The sequence below is a fragment of the Mytilus galloprovincialis genome, chromosome 9 (assembly GCF_965363235.1).
Source record: "Mytilus galloprovincialis chromosome 9, xbMytGall1.hap1.1, whole genome shotgun sequence".
Classification (NCBI taxonomy): Eukaryota; Metazoa; Mollusca; class Bivalvia; order Mytilida; family Mytilidae; genus Mytilus; species Mytilus galloprovincialis.
This window is the reverse complement of record NC_134846.1, coordinates 38,973,707-38,996,009: the sequence shown is the minus strand read 5'-3', so window position 1 is coordinate 38,996,009 and position 22,303 is coordinate 38,973,707. Positions and strand designations below refer to the sequence as shown.

Sequence of the window (22,303 nt, the reverse complement as noted above, 5' to 3'; positions counted from 1 at the left end):
GGTCAAGTCCATATCTGAGATACTATAAGCCATAGGTCTAGTATATTCGGTGTATGGAAGCACTGTAAGGTGTACATGTCCAACTGGCAGGTGTCATCTGACCTTGACCTCATTTTCATGGTTTAGTGGTTATAGTTAAGTTTTGTGTTTTGGTCTGTTTTTCTTATACTGTTTGCAATAGGTCTTCTATATTTTGTGTATGATCTGGTTGTAAGATGTACAGGTCTACCTGGTAGGTGTCATATGACCTTGACCTTATTTTCATGGCTCAGTGGTTAAAGTTAAGTTTTTGAGTTTTGGCCTTTTTTTCTAATACTATATGCAATAGGTCAACTATATTTGGTGTATGGAAATATTTCATGATCTGCATGTCAGTCGCACAGGTTTTATTTGACCTTGATCTCATTTTTTACAGTTCATTGCTCAGTGTTAAGCTTTTGTGTTTTGGTCTGTTTTTCTTAAACTATAAGCAATAAGTCAATTTTATTTGTTGTATGGAAGAATTGTAAGCTGTACATGCCTACCTGGCATGGTTTATCTGACCTTGACCTCATTTTCATGGTTCAAAGGTCAATGTTTAGTTTTCTTGGTTTATGTTAAGATTATGTGACAGTTGTAATAACGCTTTATTATTAGGACTATCAACATAATATCAATGATTAGTAAAGAAGGCGAGACATTTCAGTGTGTGTACTCTTGTTTTTAAAGTGGGGCGAGTTAGTGAAAAAGTGGGGCGATTTGTCATGGATTCCCTTCAAATATATTCTAATGTGGTTTTTGGCTTCTTCGTGCATTAACAAGCTCATAGCCATTGTTGAATTAATTGTTTTCTTTAAAATAGTCGACAAAATTGCTCTTACAAAATTTCCATTTGGGAGCCTCGAGCTCGATGGGGGAAATACTCTGCAAATACTGACAGTTGACAGGTATGGTCATCAAAATGTGACATGTTACTATGTACATTTACCATTATGTTACTTGATGTCCTTGCTATACACACAGTACAGAGACTAGTCAATCTTTGTGAACTATTTTTTATGGGAGTCAGAGAATATGTGTATACAATCAATAATTAAAAATAGTCTATTTATATTGAAAATGAAAAGTTCTTATATGTCTAAAGAAGAGGGACGAAAGACACCAAAGGGACAGTCAAACTCATAAATTTAAAGCAAACTGACAAGGCCATGTCTAAAAATGCATTTCATGGGAGGCACAGAAAATATACTGTAAACAGTAGACTAGATATAGGTGAACTAGGTACAAAAGAACTCTAAATCTTAAATTCTACAAACCACCTCTGTTCTATGGAAGATAATGATATAACTGGACTAGAAATACACACAACCTGTAATTAACTGCCTTTACAGAGCTTTCGCGCTTTGATTTTAAATTAAAGGTCTACAGTAGGGGGTTTAACCCTTGTCGTGCGGGGGCCGTAATATTACGGCCGTACCCAGAATACCGTTATTTTGGCATCAATGGCGCTCCATACATTTAGAGGTCATCGTAATACCATTTACTTCGTAGTGTATGAACGTTTCCTCAATCTGAAACTATTCATGTCATGTTTCTCACTTTAAATATTCATTTTGAGCTCAAATACGAACTTCAAAATTTGATATCGGACAAAATTGGGTTTTTTGGAGGGGTGGGCTTACCTTCAAGGTCAGAATCACGGAGTTCAGAGGATTGAAACCTTGACAAATACCGTTAACCTAAAGGCACATAACGACTGGTCGTGTCTATTATCAAAATACGCCGAGGAAACGACTACTTCCGGTTGCAAGTCCAGTTAAAGTTCAAAATTGGAAAAATTCCGAAATTTGGTGAATTTTGGTGCAAATGACCTTCTTTACACTGATGAACCCAGATCAGTTTCACTCCGACCTAACAACTGTTGTGATAAAAGTGTTCACTGGTGTCCACGCTACATGTAAACTACAGATGGATGCATCTATTAGCATCTCTCGGACTAACAGGTCGAGAAAAAGAACGAAAAAAGGTCAAAATTGACGCTTTTTGTACCGGAGGACCAACTTTGGGGCAAATTCCCCACAAAAAAATTCCGCCTCCTCACCCCGACCACCCCACACCGTGATCACCTATTTTAGATTTATTGTAATCAGTATGCATCAGCATCAGGGTACAGCTCATTTGCATATCATTTGCATATTTTTGCAAATACTCGAAATTTAGACAATTTCTGAAAACAACTCAGCATGGTAAGGGTTAAGAACCCTGATGTCAGAAACCATTTTTTTCAGTTTTCTGTCCAATTTTGATGTTGTTTCGTCTTATTTGGGGCCTTTAAAGGTTATCAAGGCCTTGGGATACGCTGGTCATCTCAAAATCGCCAAAAAAAAAATAATGTTGAAACTTACTTAACCCTTGTCGTGCGGGGGCCGTAATATTACGGCCGTACCCAGAATACCGTTATTTTGGCATCAATGGCGCTCCATACATTTAGAGGTCATCGTAATACCATTTATTTCGTAGTGTATGAACGTTTCCTCAATCTGAAACTATTCATGTCATGTTTCTCACTTTAAATATTCATTTTGAGCTCAAATACGAACTTCAAAATTTGATATCGGACAAAATTGGGTTTTTTGGAGGGGTGGGCTTACCTTCAAGGTCAGAATCACGGAGTTCAGAGGATTGAAACCTTGACAAATACCGTTAACCTAAAGGCACATAACGACTGGTCGTGTCTATTATCAAAATACGCCGAGGAAACGACTACTTCCGGTTGCAAGTCCAGTTAAAGTTCAAAATTGGAAAAATTCCGAAATTTGGTGAATTTTGGTGCAAATGACCTTCTTTACACTGATGAACCCAGATCAGTTTCACTCCGACCTAACAACTGTTGTGATAAAAGTGTTCACTGGTGTCCACGCTACATGTAAACTACAGATGGATGCATCTATTAGCATCTCTCGGACTTACAGGTCGAGAAAAAGAACGAAAAAAGGTCAAAATTGACGCTTTTTGTACCGGAGGACCAACTTTGGGGCAAATTCCCCACAAAAAAAAGTCCTGAGTAAGTATGTATTGTTTCTTTAAGGTTTAATATTGATCTGACTTATTCAATTTTTATTTAATTTGGCTAAAAATTAGTATTGCTTCATACCTTATGAAAATTTGTATTGTATTGAATTTGCATTTAAAGAATATCAATTATTTTTTTATTCTAGATAGAACACTCCCAGTTTTCTCCAACTGCCCTTCCAAACGTATTTATGTTGACAAAACAGAAGAATACACATACCCAATGCTAACAGCTACAGATAATTCTGGTGCTGTCAAGAAGATACACAATCCTGGAGGGTACAGGCCAAGTGGACTCCGAACTAACTCAGATATTGACATAACTTACACTGCTGAGGATTTCAGTGGGAATAAAGCAGACTGTGTTATTAAGATTAGAGTTAAAGGTAAGATAATAAAGCTAAATTGTCTGCAATCACATAAAAAAACTTGTAGCAAAAGGGACAGACTTACTTTGGGAAAACAGATCAAAGAAATTTTATTGTGTTTTTTTTTTTTTAAATATAAAAGTTTAATACAAAGAAAAATGACAATTTAACTTATTTACTAAACAACCACTATATTCACTATGACCTTTATTAGACTGAAATACACATCTTGTGATATAGTCAACAATGTTTTGAGGTTAAGTATGTTAAAGCTTGTAAACAAAGTTATTTTTTTAACTTACAGATTATGCAAAGCACGAATTGACATGTCCACAGAATATAACCAGACACATTGATACAGCAGCTGGAGAAATCTTCAATGTCAGTGATGTTGTGTCAGTTACACCTTCAGATTCTGATTTAACCTTTACATTTAATCCTGGAGAATTAATTACCTTGGATCATACAGCAATGGCAGAGCAGAAGAAAGTAGTTGTCACTGCAATTGATAAGTGGGGAGCTGAGGACCAATGTTCATTTTTTGTAGAAACTAAAGGTAAAATGTGGTTTTAAGGACACCACATGCACAAATCATTATTTAATTACTCTTCAGTTAAGACTCTTCTCAATTCTAGTGTAAAAATTCAGACTTACCGTATAGCGGGTTATTTTCGCGGGTGTAAAATTTCGCGATTTTCATTGAATAAGGTATACGAAAAATTTTGGCGGTTATTATTTTGGCGGATTCAACATTTTTAACATTATCTCTGCATGTACACTTTAAAATTGGCGGAATTTATTTTGGCGATTTTGTTCTATCCGCGAAAATAAGCGAAAATTTACACCCCGCGAAAATAACCCGCTATACGGTATTTAATTTCCGTTGAAAAAGTAAATGATTTCATGCTAATTTGATAAATGCAACTAATACCTTTTATATTCAAAGACTTGTAAAGGTAATAAGATAAAACAGCCAACAATTTCCTGACAAAAGAATCCTGCAGATGAATTTTGGAATTACTCATGCATACTTAAGTATTGTCCTATAACTTGCAGTTTTAATCTAGTCTTCAAAAACAAATGAAACATTAGCAATGTCTGTGAAATTAAACTATTTGAGTCATTAAAATCATTTCATTTGTTCACTTTTACCTACCCTAAACTGTTCTTCAACGTTTTAAAAAAATACTAAGAAAATTTCTTGAGGTGAATGCAAAAAACAGTCAATACAAGTTTGTTGTTGCCATGAATCTGGTACGATTTGGACAAATTGAAAAAATAAGCCACCAACTTTTAAATCATCATAAAATGAATAAAATTGTGTAAAAAAATTCTGTATCCTTGGTCAGGTTGTTATTTTTTTTTCACGTTTTTTTTAAAACCATGGTATTCATGTTCAGTTTTGAGACTTAAACATGTATTCATATATTGACTTGTGTGTAATCTCAGTAAATGCCTCAAATTCTGTGAAACTTAAAGAAATATTATAATTTAGCTAACAAACAAAATTTATATTTTACATTTTTTCGCAGCTGATGCATGTTTTAAAGAGTCTTTCCCAGTAAGCGTACCAAATGCTGCACCTGTGACTTGTACTTCTGGCAACATCAGCTGCACAGTTACATGTAATAGTGGATACGTGTTCTTTGATGGCAACACAACAAAGACATATGACTGCACAGGACAAAACATGTGGCAGCCGGCTTTACCTCCTGATACATGCATAAGTATAACAATAGTAGATAATTACCTCAAATATTGTTCATGTAGACACCATTTCTTAGCTATTGTTTAAAAAAATTTGGAAAAGAAGGAAATTTCCCACATTTAATTAGAATTACCTGGGTTGTTTTTTTTTCTGAAATTTTTAGAACCATTTTCTTTGTTCTAGTAGTTCAGCAAAATATTAATATTAATCATATTGATTTTAAATACTTCTATTTTTTTTTTTGAAAACCACCAATTTGAACATGAGTTACAAGAAATTACAAAATGAAAGAAACTGAACTTGGATTGACAATTAGTAAATAAATCCTTAACATGAAATACACCAGTAATTGACATAAGACACTATATCTTTTTTAGAGTATGATGAACCATCCTACATCATAGTGCTTCAAGTGGTTTATAAAACGGATGGAGATTTTGCTAAAGATTGTAAATCAGGTCATGATGAAAAAATCCGAACAAACAATGCATCATTTACCAAGGAGATTTACGATACATGTAATAATGACTTTGTATCTGCTGGTCCAGTAGTAATAACAAATACTGAGACTGCTACTACAGGATTTGATGTAAGATTTATTGTGTACATGTATAGTCTTTAAATGTACAACTTTTTAACATCACTGAGTCAATACCTCAGTTGGTGGACCATCAGTCCTCGATAGTATCATCATTTAGGTTCTCTTGGGGCATGAAACTAAAACAGTTTTGGTTTTAATATATCATCAGCTTTCAAATATTCAGCTTTGAGTGTTCCTGATCATGAGAATGGTTATTTTGGTTAAGTGCTTCATTTGGTAGTCTGTCTTGTCTGTCTGTCTGTCTGTCTGTCTGTCTGTCTGTCTGTCTGTCTGTCTGTCTGTCTGTGTATTGACTTTGAAATTTTGCTTATTTTTCATGTATTAGTTTGTGATTAGGTCAATTTATGAGGAACCACTAGTGGTAAGTTAGTGATAATTGGAATTCAGTTGTATAAGCGTGGGTATATCTCATTTCCATGGGGATTATTTAGTTCGCCCCCTCAGTCATGGTCGATTGGATGTGGAACATTTTCTTAGTTTTCATAGCTTGTGATAAGGTCAGTTTATAGGGAACCACTAGCAGTAAGTTAATGATAAGTGGTATGCAGTTGCATAAGGATAAGCATATCTCATTTCCATGGAGATAATTTTGCCCTGCCCCCATAGTGATGGTCTATTGACTGAAACTTTTGCTTAGTTTTCATGTATTAGTTTGTGATAAGGTTGGTTTATGGGGAACCACTAGTGGTAGGTCAATGATATTTGGTATGCAGTTGTATAAGCATTAGCACATCTCATTTCCATGGAGATCATTTGACCCCGCCCCCTCAGTCATGGTGCATTGACTTTGAATATTTGCAAAACTTACGTATTAAAGTATTGCTATTTCAATTTCAACATTTGCATTATCGAAATTACAAAAACATGAAAAAGGCAGGACATATTTCTGTGATAACAGTTTATTAGACAATAGCTCAAAAATGCTTGATCAGTTTTCAGGAAAATTTGGTTAATTGTTTATATCTATTTATATCAGCTTCTTTTTAGCTCACCTGTCCCAAATGGGTAAGTGAGCTTTCCTTATCACTTGGCGTCTATCGTATGTCATAGTCCATTGTCGTTAACTTTACAAAATTTTTTCCTCTGAAACTACTGAGACAAATTTTACCAAACTTGGCCATAATCATCATTAAGGTATTTAGTTTAAAAAATGTGTTCAATGACCCTGCCTGCTAACTAACATGGCCGACATGGCGAAAAATAGAACATAGGGGTAAAATGCAGTTTTTGACTTTTATCTCTGTAACTAAAGCATTTAGAGCAAATTTGACATCTGAATGATTGTTAATTACTTTAAGATCTATCTGTCTGAAAAATTTCAAACTAATCAGACAGCCTGTTTTTGGGTTGCCGCTCCTGAATTATTAATTTTATGGAAATTTTGCAGTTTTTGTTTATTATTTTTAATATTATTATAGAAAGAGATAAACTGCAATCAGCAATAATTTTCATCAAAGTAAGGTCTACAAATAAGCCAACATGACCAAAATGATCAATTGACCCCATAAGGAGTTGTTGCCCTTTAAATTTAGATTTTTAACAAATTTTGTAAATTTTTGTAATCTTTTTCAAAATTCTTACCATTTGAAACAATAAGGGTATCTAGTTTATAAACTGTGAGTGATGACCTTGCCTGTCAACTAACATGGCAGACAGGGCTAAAAATAAAACATAGGGTCAAAATGCAGTTTTTGGCTTATATCTCTGAGACTAAAGCAAAAGTATAGAGGTTGCATTAATTTATGCATCAATTGTGAATAAAAGTATAAGGTTAGCAACACACACAGGCTCCATGGAGCCTTTAGTTATCAATTGCTGATAAGAAATTGAGGAGTTGTGGAACTTTATGAAAAAGCATTGGGTGTATTAAGGCTCATGATACAACTCTTTATTTGATAATAAGTCTGAAGCTAGTTAAGTTGAGTTGTAACAAGTACTTTAAATTCAGAAATTATTGCTTGCATTCAATATTGCGATTTTGTCATTTAGACATAAATGCTATTTTAATTATACCACCGCTTTAAAAAAGGGGGGGTATACTGTTTTACCTCTGTCTGGCCTTCCGTCAGTTCGTTAGTCAGTTTGTCCGTCCCATGAATATTTTTTGTCGCATTTTTCTCAGGAACTACAATACAAGGATTTCTAAAATTTGGTTTCAGGGTTTATCTAAGTCAGCTATACTGTGTGATGGGTTTTCAGATTGATCACTTGACAACTTCCTGTTTACCGAACACTTGTATAATTTTACACATGATAGCCAAGTTGAAAACTTTCGTCACATTTTTCTCAGGAACCACAATAGAAGGATTTCTGAAATTTTGTTTCAGGATTTCTATACGTCAGCTTTACCGTGTGATGCGTTTTCAGATTCATCACTCGACAACTTCCTGTTTACCGAACACTTGCATATTTTTACACTATTAATATTATCCACTTGTGGCGGGGGTATCATCAGTGAGCAGTAGCTCGCAGTTTCACTTGTTTTTACTTTTTTGAGAAAAATCCTTATTAATCCATAAAAGATATTTCAAAATGCGAGTTTCAATTATTGCGTTAACATCTCTGTCGCATTTATCGCAATAATAAAAACTCTGCATTAATTTCTGAATTTACAGTAATCAATTTTCACTTCTGGTTTGCAGACAGTTTGATATTTTACAACATTCATCTTACAAGGTAAATTTGGATTTAATATAAAAAAAGAAATGTGGTAAGATTGCCAATGAGACAACTCTCCAACTGAGACCAAAATGACACAGAAATTAACAACTATAGGTCACGGTACAGACTTCAACAATGAGCAAAACCCATACCTCATAGTCAGTTATAAAAGGCACGAAATGACAATGTAAAACAATTCAAAGGAGAAAACAAAGGCCTAATTTATGTACAAAAAATAAACCATAAACAAATATGTAACACATTAACAAACGACAACCACTGAATTACAGGCTTCTGACTTGGGACAGACACATACATACAGAATGTGGTGGGATAAAACATGTTAGCAGGATCCCAACCCTCTCCCTAATCTGGGACAGTGGTATAACAGTACAACATAAGAACAAACTATAAAAATCAGTTGAAAAAGGCTTAACTCATCAGATGGATAAAAATACAAGTGGATGTGGATGGGAACTTGTACATCCCAACAACAAAAAAACACTAGGTACAGATCTGAGAATACTCCCAGTTAACTAACAGCTAATTAAGAACCTCTAACAATTAATAAGAAAATCATGCATTCAAGACTAAATTATCAATCTGTACACATCCAACATCCAATGGATATCCTGTAAAGACGTCATAAAGAGTCTGAGAAAAACTTTTGCAATGCCAAGATACAGGTATCGACAGATAGTAGGTCCATGAATGTGTATAATTATGTATATAATAGACACAAGTAATATTAAGTTAGCTTTTAGTTTACTGATGACAAAATCGTTATTTATACCAAAGGAAAAATATTCAATGATTTTGTTACAGTTTTGAATTGGTAACCTTTTAAAATAAGTTTATTTACAGGATCAACGAGTTTACCACAATTGTTTCTAAATTTTTGGGCACTGTTAACATCATTTCCCTAAAAAAGAGAGTGTGGGATCCTGTTAAAAATAAGTTTTCTACAGGTATAACTGAACTTCAAAACCAAATCTTTATATCTGGAAAAATTTACTTAATGGTTTTAAGTAATTTATGATAAGGAAAATTCCTTGCTTAATAAGTTTTCTTGAGTTCAATAAAAGAGTATGATCACATATGCCTCAGGACATATGCAATCTCGAGCAATTATTGTTCAATGATGCAGGTCCAGTCGAAGTATGGTTCTATTTATTTCAAGTTTTTTAATTTAAGCAAACCATGTGTATGAGTTATATGATTATTATTTTATTGTTTTGCAGTTAAGAACAAGTTTTACAATAAAACTTCTTTCCACTGACGTAAACAAAATGAGAGACAAAGTCAGTTGTGTAAGTCTACTAGAGCTCCAGGTTGACAGAGATAATTTCTTAGTTTTAAATGACATTGTACAGTGTAACTTTGGCACCTCAACTATGGTCAGACAAATCCCAGATTCTTCAAATGAAGTGATACGCAGTGGAAATCAATGCGAAAATGGCATCAAGAAAATGACAACAGTTGACACTACTAGTTCAAAATGCAGTAAGAATTTCTAATTAGTGTCTGGTGTGGCAAGGACTAGATACCTTTCTCAAATAATTTATTTGTTTTGAAAGCTTGAAAGTTAAGTTTTATTTGAAATTTATATTCGTGGAATTGATATGAAAGAACAGAATCATTATACAACTGTCCTAGAGATGTGTTCATTTCTGATATAAATGATTCATACCTGGTACCTGTCAACTTTCATTTTTAGATTGAAACTATCAATTGGGCAGTATGATGGTGAAAAAAAATATATACCCAAGACCTGAGACATCATAAACACTGATAATAAGCTAATCCAAATCTTAAATTTCTCAAGATGTTTTAGCTCACCTAGGCCTGGCCCAAAGGGCCAAGTGAGCTTTTCTCATCACTTTGCGTCCGGCGTCGGGCGTCGATAATTTTTACAAAAATCTTCTCTGAAACTACTGAGCCAAATTAAACCACACTTGGCCACAATCATCATTGGGGAATCTAGTTTAAAAATTGTGTCCGTAGACCCGGTCAACCAACCAAGATGGCCGCCATGGCTAATAATAGAACATAAGGGTAAAATGCAGTTTTTGGCTTATAACTCAAAAGCCAAAGCATTTAGAGCAAATCTGAAAATGGGTGAAATTGTTTATCAGGTCAAGTACTATCTGCCCTGAAAATTTCAGAGGAATTTAACAACCCGTTGTTGGGTTGCTGCCCCTGAATTGGTAATTTTGAGGAAATTTTGCTGTTTTTAGCTCACCGGCCCCGAAGGGCCAAGTGAGCTTTTCCCATCACTTGGCGTCCGGCGTCGTCCGTCGTCTGTCGTCCGGCGTCTGTCGTCTGTCGTCGTCGTCCGGCGTTAACTTTTACAAAAATCTTCTCCTCTGAAACTACTGGGCCAAATTAAACCAAACTTGGCCACAATCATCATTGGAGTATCTTGTTTATAATTGTTGTAGGTGACCAGGTCAACTATTCAAGATGGCCGCCATGGCTTAAATTAGAACATAGAGGTAAAATGCAGTTTTTGGCTTATAACTCAAAAATCCAAAGCATTAAGTGCAAATCTGACATGGCAATAAATTGTTTATCAGGTCAAGATCTATCTGCTTTGAAAATTTCAGATGAATCGAACAACTGTTGTTGGGTTGCTGCCCCTAAATTGGTAATTTTAAGGAAATTTTGCTGTTTTTGGTTATTATTTTGAATAATATTATAGATAGAGATAAACAGTAAACATCAATAATGTTCAGCAAAGTAAGATTTACAAATAAGTCAACACAACCGATATGGTCAGTTCACCCCTTTTAGTAAATTTTTTAGTAAAGTAAGATGTACAAGCACATCACCATCATCAAAAAACAATTTTGTTATGAATTTATCTGTGTCTATTGTTTAATATTCACATAGACCAAGGTGAGCGACACAGGCTCTTGAGAGCCTCTAGTTTTCAAGCCTGCAACTTTTGTCACAGAAAGCTCTACATAGGGATAGTGATGTGGCAGAGGCGGCGTTGTTGTTAAACCAACTTCTTAAAAGCTTTACATTTTAGAAGGTGGAAGACCTGGATTTGGATGCTTCATACTCTGCATATACTGTGGATTCATTTTTATTCGTGGTATACCAATTTTCGTGGGTCACAGGGAACCACGAATTTAAGAATTCAACGAAGAATAATCCCGATAAATGTTTATGGAGTCGGATGTTTATTTCCGGTTATGTTATTCAGTTCTAGTTAAGTGTTGACTAGTGATAAACATTGTAACATAACACATGTTTTTTTATTGAAAGAAGATACTGTACAAGTATATTAATTAAATCAATAATAAATTTATCGAATATCAGTGATAATTTACTTTTTAAAATTGATTAAAACTTCATGGAAAATAACTGCAAGTTTTTAATTACCGTGTCATAGTTTGGTTTACTAGTGATTGAAAATCAATGGGGTTAAGTACGGGTATATTGCCCATAGGTAAACAGAAAAAGCAACCAAATCTTCCGCTCGAGGACTTATTCAACTTTTTTAAAAAACTGAACCAAACGGTTGAAGAACCCCCTAATCAAGAAATGTCTAATACAGATATATTTGATAATGTTGATATTGATCATTTAAACGATAAAATTAATGCCTACATTTCCAGAGAAGAAATAGCTAAATGCATTAAAAATCTGAAGAATAACAAAGCCTGCGGTGAAGATCATGTAGTAAATGAATACATGAAATCTACTGCAGATTTATTTCTTCCGATCTATGAGAAGCTATTTAATCTTATATTTGACTCCAGTGTTTTGCTCGATATTTAGCTAATTGGAAATATAAAACCTATATATAAAGGTAAAGGCAACCAGTTTGATTAAAAAAACTTCCGTCCGATAACAATTTTGAGTTGCCTTGGTAAATTATTTACAGCTATACTTAATGAAAGATTATGTCTTTTCTCTGAAGAAACACTTTTGCTAAATTAAAACCAATTTGGATTTCGAAAATCATACTAGACAACTGATAGTTTGTTTGCTCTATACTCATTTTTTGAAATTTTGAAATATAGAAATGAAAAGCTGTTTTGTGCATTCGTCGATTTTTGAAAAGGCGTTTGACACGGTTTGGAGAGAGGCTCTGTGGTATAAACTTCTTTTAAATGGTATTAAAGGGAAAATATATAATGTTATTTTAAATATGTATAAAGATATTAAATCCTGTATTACATGTAATTGTCGAGTAGACCGCGGGACCGGCAACGTATCGGAAGTCACATTGTATCTAAGGTCGACGTCACACGGCGACGTCTCCTTATCTTGTCTTAGTAACTAGTAAACGTCAAACTACAAAGCTGTTGTGTATTTTATCAGAGTTATATTATAAGATATCGTCCCCACATTTATGGTGCCGTGACTAATGGAGCTACCAAAGCTGAAATCAAGAAGAACGGGCAATCGTAGTGCCGTTACCAGACTTTTACGAAAATTTGCCGACGCAAAAGAAAGTTCTGAATTCGACAGAGAGGAGCTGTTAGCCACATACGAAAATTTACAACAGAAGAAGAAGTTACTGACACACTAAATGAACAAATTGAGAACGCATCGGAAACAGAGGATATAGAGACGGAAATCAAAGACACAGATGAGTATACTACAAATTTTGTTACTAAACTGAGACATTTTAAGATATTCATAGATAAAACATTACAACCTATTTCCAATCATCCATCACATTCGTCTTATCAAGTTTTAAATGTAGACAGTCCACCGTTCATCACTACTAGTTCACCCGAAATTGTACAGACAAGTTATGTCGCCCCGTCATTGCCACAGTCAAATGATGCCGCTCGAATTTTAACAGAGACAAGCCAAATTGCCACATCAATTCCCACGTCAAGCTATGTTGTCCCGTCCGCTATATCCAGAAATCACCGTTTGCCAAAATTAACTTTACCTACATTTAATGGCAATATATTAGAATGGCCAAGCTTTTGGGATTCGTACGAATCAGCAGTTCATTACAACTCAACATTGACAGATGTTCAAAAGTTTAATTATTTGAAGGCCCAATTAGAAAACGAAGCCGCTCAGACAATTGCCGGATTTTCTCTAACTAACGCTAACTATGCCGAAGCCGTAAATGTTCTGATAGAGAGATTCGGACAGATTCATAAAATAACACAAGCACACCTACAAGCACTACTTGATATTACGCCACCCCGGAATGACCTCATAAGCCTGAGAATGTTTTATGACAAAATGGAGAGTTTAGTTAGAGGACTTGAATCGCTTGGACAGACAGGACTCATACGGTAATTTATTAGTTCCGATTATAATCAACAAATTGCCCGGAGAAATTAGAAAGCATCTCGCGCGGGAGCATGGTACGACAAATTGGCTATTACGAGATCTTCGAAGAAGTATACATAAAGAGATACAAATCATGGAAGCCGGACAAGTTACACAGACAGAAAGTGATATTTCGTATTCTACCCTTTTTGCCGTTGCTAACTCACAAAGAAAACACAACGCAAGTACTAGAAATATTAATCAGCATTTAACAGAAAAGCCGTGCATTTTCTGCAAAGACATTCATTCGCCTGCCAACTGCCAGAAAGTACGCGATTTAGATGAACGCATCGCTATTGTTAAACGTAACAATTTATGCTTCAACTGCCTCTGTACACATCACATAAAGGAATGCAAATCGAAAAGCTCATGTCGTAACTGTGGTAAACGACACCACACTAGTTTATGTAATGAATTTGAACACACCGCGAACCCCGACCAGAGAAGTGAAAACCGTTTCACTGACACGAAAGATTCCGCTCACAGTTGTACGAACGAAAGTATGACATCTACACCAACTGTAGTTAATCTTGTGAAGGATACCGAGATACAAGAAGACTCAACAATATTACACTCGTCAGCACAAACTCACTCAAAAGTATTGCATAGATGCCAATCATTACGATTTTTCCGTAGTTTTTCCGATTTTGCGATAAAAACTACGCTATTACGGTCAAAGTCGAATAGTTACGGATTCCCAATCATCGACGTTCAATTTTGTAAAACGCGGATTTTTATCATTACTTTTCCATCCTGGTCCAGTATTTAGGAAACGCCAATGTAATGCTTCCGGTTTCTAGGGAGTTATCAACCTATTGTTGGGTAACTAACTGACTTCCGAAGAGGCAAACTTGCATTTTATTAAGTAGCTTTTCCCCTTTCTCTACTTCTCCTTGACAAAACAAAAATGTTTGAGTCGAGAACATCTGAACAATTAATGAATGGAATACATACTACAGACAACATGTTAAATGACAAATTTTAGTGTACATCACTTTGCAACCACTCGTCAGTAATTTTTATTGATAAATGCACGTTTATGAATGATTACTGAAAACTTTTCAAAAATACGGAAAATTTGATAGTTTGTTACTGATTGTGTCAAAAGGGAGTTGGCATCTATGGTATTGTTGAAAACTGCCGTTGCCCCCGTTTGGTCAGATCATCATTGCACAGATACGAATATTTTGTTTGATGAAGGCGCTCAAAGATCTTTTGTAACGGAGAGTCTTGCGCATAAATTGAATCTACAGAGAGAAGGAGCCGAAAAGATTCAACTCTCATCATTTGGAGAAACCAACACTAATGCTAGTCGACTCGATAAAACCACAGTTTATGTTGAAACTGAAACTGGACATAAAATCTCAGTACATGCATTGATCGTTCCTATGATAGCTACGCCGATACAGAACCACATTGGTTTCATTGACAGGAACAGTAACTATTTACAAGATCTAAAGCTCGCACATCCAGTTATGCAAGAGGAAACCTTCGAAATTTCACTATTAATTGGAGCCGATTTTTATTGGGAAATAGTTGAAGATAAAGTTGTACGCGGAAACGGACCCACCGCTGTCAAGTCAAAATTAGGGTACTTACTTTCTGGACCGTTAAATTCAGAAAAATCACAGCTATCAACAGTGTCAAGTATTTCCAATGTATTTATTTCACATCAAACAGAGGAACACAACTTAGAAGCGTTTAGGAAGATTGAAGATCGAGAAGTAGAATTTCAACAAGTACACGACGAAAAAGAGAACTATATAAGAACTTCAATAGAGTTTCGCGACGACAAAGATTATGCAAAGTTACCATGGAAACACGACAACGATTAAATATAACATTAAATATTTTTATGGACTTTTGGAGTAAAGTATGAGCGAGCATATTTGTTTAGAAATGTGTTACGGAATTATAATGGACTGTAATGCGATTTTGTTTTATGAACTACGTTAGTTCAACTGTGAAAGAACTGTGATTCATTTTTTCATTTGAGAGACTTTAATCTTAATTCAATGTAATTTATATATTGTATTTCAATTTTCTTTTCTACGTAAAGTTTTTTTTTTTTTGAGGCCCCAAAAATGTCGAGAAGACCGCGGGACGGGCAACGTATCGGAAGTCACATTGTATCTAAGGTCGACGTCACACGGCGACGTCTCCTTATCTTGTCTTAGTAACTAGTAAACGTCAAACTACAAAGCTGTTGTGTATTTTATCAGAGTTATATTATAAGATATCGTCCCCACAATAATAAACAGAAATCAGAATATTTCTCATGTGATATTGGTGTACGGCAAGGTGAAAATTTGTTGCCTTTTCTGTTTGCCTTATTTTTGAACGATTTGCAAGATTTTTTAGAAACGGAAAATCTTCTGGGTCTTTACGTTTTTTTAGATTTACTAGAAGATAAGTTAAACATTTACCTGAAACTTTTTGTTCTGTCATATGCAGACGATACGGTCCTAATGTCTGAATCAAAAGAAGACTTACAAAAAATATTAAACAAATTTGGAGAATATGGAGACTGAAGGTAAATGTTAATCAAAGAGCTGAAAGCTCTGAGGAAAAATGACGCCACTGTCTCTAATATTGGGATATTTTTGATGCAAGTCTTGATTTTCACATACCGTAATTAATTTAACAATGCAACATGTCTTGTAAGCATATAATTGATATTCGTATATATGTGTGTGTGTGAAGTGACTGTTTTTTTTTAAGACAAATGAATAGGTCAAGACTACCTGAATTGTACAAATAAATACCGTAGAAAGGCTTGTATATTTCTCACTGGTACATAGTCCCTTCTCTCAGAAAATTTTAATTAATTTTAAATAATCTTTTTGTTACTGTTATGAAAGATCTGTTATGAAAGGTCTAATGAAACTCAGGTAATTTAAAAAAATTTATAGTCAAACCGGCACCTGGTTAAATTGGCACCTGGTCAAATCGACACCCTATATAGTCAATTTGTCACCCATGTTAAATATATATTTTTAACAGTATTTTAAGCAAAAAGAGTAAAAATAAGAAAGGGGTTGCCAGATTTGTTTTTAGTATTTAAGCAAAAAGAGTTAAGTACCTAAGGATAGGATTGTCTGAAAATATTTACTTTCACATTTCATGTACATTTTGTATATATTTATTTTTCTCAACTAAATGTGTATGTTCCTGACCGTATGAGTATTTGGACCGTACGTGTGCGGTCTGGACCGTATGCATACTTTTTCAAAATAATCTGATTAATATCATTAAGAAGTTGCTTAAGTTTATAAGTTACAAATGCATGTAAAGTTCATTTACAGCTCAACATAACTAAACTCTCAAATTAATATGTAAAAGTTCCAATAGTAATTGGAATAAAAACTTATTTTTTTAACTAATACAAAAATTCACGCTTATTAAATCTGTTCATCATGTTAATATCTTGTATTAAGCTTGTCGATCAGTAATACAATAATTGAATTATAATCATAGAAATTTACATTATCGGAAGTTAACATGATGTGGAACTACAATTTTAGAATATTAGAAACTTTATAAAATAATGCAAATGCAAAGGAACATGAATGAACTGCAAACATGTAAATGTAAATAATTTATCATTAATTGTGGTAGTAAGAGTCACCATAGAAGAGAACACCAAAATAGGATTCAGATATTCAATTAAACAAATATTTAATTCAATTGTTCAATTATTCATTTGATCCATCTAAAAGTAATTGTAATGATGAAAATTTATAAAAAATAAAAAATAAAAAGATTGTGATAAATGGTTAGCTCGTACTGAACCATACATGTTTACTCATACAGTCCGACCATACGAGTATTGTCAGACTGTACGAGTATATGTATACCGTCCGGAACGTACAGTCCAAATACTCATGCTCTGGAACATGTATTTTTAATTATAAATATGAGGTATATTTAGGAATTAAAGGTATTGTATATTAATTTTTTATGCATTTTTTAACCAGTTGAGCATTTTACAGGATTGTTGGTTTGATGTTGTTTAAACTTTCCTGAAAAAAAACCACCTAAAATTAGCTATTATTTGGCATGAAAGTTAGATTTATTGAAAGGGACTCATAGTTTTCCATTTTATTTTTCTAATTGTTTCATTGTTACAGCTTGGGTAAGGGCTTCGTTGTTTACCTTTATACACAACAACTAATTAACTATGTACTTTGTAAAAGTTATAAGTTGATTGAATAGAAAATATTATAACAAATATTATTGGATGCCAAATTGACTTCAAATAGGTGCCGATTTGACTATATGCCGATTTAACCAGGTGCTGATTTGAGTTGAACATTTCAAATCCTCTGCGATCGTTTGCAGTATTTTCTTGAGAAACCCTGTTTTTGATCATCAAACAGAAGTAGAAACTGTTTTAAAATGATTCTAGAACGCTTCATGATTGTTGAAATAAGTTTAATTCACTTAAAAAAACAATTTTGAAACTTTGCGATTTTTTGAAAGGAAGTTTAAAACGCAAGTGTAAAAGAAGAAATTAACCGGTGAAAGTCAAAATCCGTACATGACAGATATCACTATAATACGATTTTGAAAATAAAAAAGTTCCATCCTTTTGTAAAACAGTCTTTAATATACCTATCACATTAATGTTTGAAGGGTCTAAGCTTATACAAACCAATTTCAAGTCGGTATGAAACATCAAAACGGAATGAACAATAACCGATTACGTTTTGTAGTTTACAAATTCTAAATGCATTGAACAGAAAGGAGAAATTTGTAATGAAAGGTTTAGTTTTTATATTTATCACTTTTAATTTGATATTAAATCGAAATAACTTATTAATATGGACGAGTTAAAATAATTAGTTTGAAAAATCATGAGAGCGCCCTCTACAATGGTATCTACAATATCAATAACATGGCGGAATGTAAACAAACAACCTCGCCGCGAATATTGAACTTGTACAACTTCTCTTATTTCTTGCTATTTAGTGCACATCCCCACTGGAAGGTCCAATTGTTGAGAATAAAAGCGTGGACTATACAAGACTTCCTATGGACAGGTCAACATTTTTGTTGTACTAAATAAAATAAAATATGTAAACTGGTTCCCGTCCGACTAACACACTTTGTTCTAGTGTAGCGGAATACAAGCAGATACCAGTTAGTTTGTAAAATAGTAAATATGAAACTAAGTGCGGTAGGCGGAGGCAATAATCGACTTCATGTTGTTCTGGTCAATAGTAATGGAAGAATGCCGCTGACACGTCATTTTCCAACAAAACCAAAGTCATGGTTTTTTCCAGAGGAAGGCCTTGTGCAGACTTGAAATTTTCCTTAAATGGGGCAGGTATAGATATAGTTCATGAATTTAACTATCTGGGTATATTATTTAGCAGGACCGGCAATTTTAGTAAAGCAATAAAAAAGCAAGCAGAGAAGGCAACAAAAGCAATGTATGAGGTTTTAAAAAGAGTTCGCATTCATAATTTAGCAATTGAATGTCAAGTAGAACTGTTTAATAAAATGGTAAAGCCTATTCTTTTGTATGGCTCAGAAGTATGGGGATTTTGTAAAAATATTCAATGTATTGAAAGAGTACAATTACGATTTTGTAAATTGTTTCCTACTCAACTAGATATCAAACTAAAAATGATTGCATTTTGGACAAGACTTTTATCTGGAAAGGATTCAAAACTGTCTTATTTAGCTTTAATATCAATTATTATACAAATTGTCGGTCGACAATCATTTTGAATCGCCATGGTTAAAGTTTTTAAGAAACGTTTTTAATGATACTGGCTTTTTAGGTCACCTGTCCCGAAGGGACAAGTGAGCTTATGCCATCACTTGGCGTCCGTCGTCTGTCGTCTGTCGTCCGTCGTCTGTCGTCTGTCGTCGTAAACTATTTCAAGAATCTTCTCCTCTGAAACTACTGGGCCAAATACTTTCAAACTTTAACTTAATGTTCCTTAGGGTATCTAATTTATAAATTGTATCCGAAGTTTTGATCTATCAACAAACATGGTCGCCATTGCTAAAAATAGAACATAGGGGTAAAATGCAGTTTTTGGCTTATAACTCAAAAACCAAAGCATTTAGAGCAAATCTGACTGGGATAATATTGTTTATCAGGTCAAGATCTATCTGCCCTGAAATTTTCAGATGAATCAGACAACCCGTTGTTGGGTTGCTGCCCCTGAATTGGTAATTTTAAGGAAATTTTGCTGTTTTTGGTTATTATCTTGAATATTATTATAGATAGAGATAAACTGTAAACAGGAATAATGTTCAGCAAAGTAAGATTTACAAATAAGTCAACATGACGGAAATGGTCAGTTGACCCCTTTAGGAGTTATTGCCCTTTATAGTCAATTTTAAACCATTTTTCGTAAATCTTAGTAATCTTTTACAAAAATCTTCTCCTCTGAAACTACTGGGCAAAATTCTTCCAAACTTTAACTGAATGTTCCTTAGGGTATCTAGTTTGTAAATTGTATCCGAAGTTATGATCTATCAACAAACATGGTCGCCATTGCTAAAAATAGAACATAGGGGTCAAATGCAGTTTTTGGCTTATAACTCAAAAACCAAAGCATTTAGAGCAAATCTGACCTGGGGTTATATTGTTTATCAGGTCAAGATCTATCTGCCCTGAAATTTTCAGATGAATCAGACAACCTGTTGTTGGGTTGCTGCCCCTGAATTGATAATTTTAAGGAAATTTTGCTGTTTTTGGTTATTATCTTGAATATTATTATAGATAGAGATAAACTGTAAACAGCAATAATGTTCAGCAAAGTAAGATTTACAAATAAGTCAACATGACCTAAATGGTCAGTTGACCCCTTTAGGAGTTATTGCCCTTTATAGTCAATTTTTAACCATTTTTCGTAAATCTTAGAAATCTTTTACAAAATTCTTCTCCTATGAAACTACTTGGCCAAATACTTTCAAACTTTAACTGAATGTTCCTTAGGGTATCTAGTTTGTAAATTGTATCCGAAGTTATGATCTATCAACAAACATGGTCGCCATTGCTAAAAATAGAACATAGGGGTCAAATGCAGTTTTTGGCTTATAACTCAAAAACCAAAGCATTTAGAGCAAATCTGACATGGATTATATTGTTTATCAGGTAAAGATCTATCTGCCCTGAAATTTTCAGATGAATCAGACAACCTGTTGTTGGGTTGCTGCCCCTGAATTGATAATTTTAAGGAAATTTTGCTGTTTTTGTTTATTATCTTGAATATAATTATAGATAGAAATAAACTGTAAACAGCAATAATGTTCAGCAAAGTAAGATCTTCAATTAAGTCAATTTGACCAAAATTGTCAATTGACCCCTTAAGGAGTTATAGCCCTTTAAAGACTTTTTTTCACAATTTGTTCATCATGTTGACTTACCTTTAAAAATCTTCTCCTTTGAAACTGCTGTATCAATTTCAGCCAAACTTAGGCTAAATGAGTTTCAGAGTATCTAGTATAAATTTTATATTTTATTTCCTTGTATGTCAAGAAACATAGCTTCTATGGCTAAAATAGAACATAGGAGAAAATTATTATTTTTTTTGGCTTTTGAAGAAAATAGGACGATCCAAAAAACATTTAAATAAATTGATAAGCCAAAATAATCATTGGTGAGAGATTTAACCAAAAGAATTAAGGTGAGTGATTCAGGCTCTTGAGAGCCTCTTTTCTTATATTTGGACAACTAAGCTTTTTCCTAGCGCAGATTGGCTTATCCCTTCGATAAAGATGCGCCTACATGATCAGTTTAGACAGGAATGGCATTCACTTATGTTAAATTCACCGAAATCTATAAATTATAGATTATTTAAGGAGACATTTCAGTTTGAATGTTTTTTAAATATATTGGAAGATAAAGATATCTATACGCTGTGTAAGTTTAGAACCTCAAATCATAGACTTCCTATAGAAACAGGACGGTGAAATGGTATAGAAAGGGAAAATAGAAAATGTTTGAAATGTAATAACAATTTTATTGGTGATGAATATCATTATATTCTGGAATGTAAACTATTTGAAAATGACAGAAAAAAACTAATTGATAAAAATTTGTGGCAAAGGCCAAATATTTTGAAATTCAAAGAAATAATGAGTTGAAATAACAGGTTCAAATTAGAAAACCTATGTAGATTTATACGCCAAATAAATAAATCATTTGTTCTCTAGGCAATAACATAACCCCTATTTTGTATATTCTGTACATACTGATACATGTGTATGTGTGTATTTAACGATAGTTAGTGTATGTTTGTGTATAAGTTGTTATTATAAATAAGTTTGTTTTCATTGCTGTATGTATGTATATCTCTGTACTGTTGTACCTTATGGTTTATGAGAATAAAGATTATTATTGTAATATTGTTTATGACAGGAACATTTATGTTCACACCTTTTACTTATATGACTGCTTATTATATCGTGATTAGGGAAATGAGCTTTCAATCATAAAGTTTTGATTGCATTATAGAATTCCGCAAGCATTTATAAATTGTGAAACAAACAAATAATTAGTTGTCTTTGTCCATTATTGTAATAGAAGTTTTTAATGAACACTTAAACCTAAAATGACCAAGCGAGGATTTTGTCAAT

General features: G+C 33.7%; 1 protein-coding gene across 1 annotated transcript in view; it reads left to right on the top strand.

The window, feature by feature from the left end:
* LOC143046550 (uncharacterized) overlaps positions 1–22,303 on the top strand; it is a 237,860-nt gene that overhangs the window by 66,857 nt on the left and 148,700 nt on the right. The window contains exons 23-27 of the mRNA XM_076219708.1: positions 3,198–3,437; positions 3,724–3,975; positions 4,952–5,146; positions 5,505–5,716; positions 9,631–9,892. Of these exons, the coding sequence (XP_076075823.1) occupies positions 3,198–3,437; positions 3,724–3,975; positions 4,952–5,146; positions 5,505–5,716; positions 9,631–9,892 (1,161 nt within the window). The remainder of the gene's footprint in view (positions 1–3,197; positions 3,438–3,723; positions 3,976–4,951; positions 5,147–5,504; positions 5,717–9,630; positions 9,893–22,303) is intronic.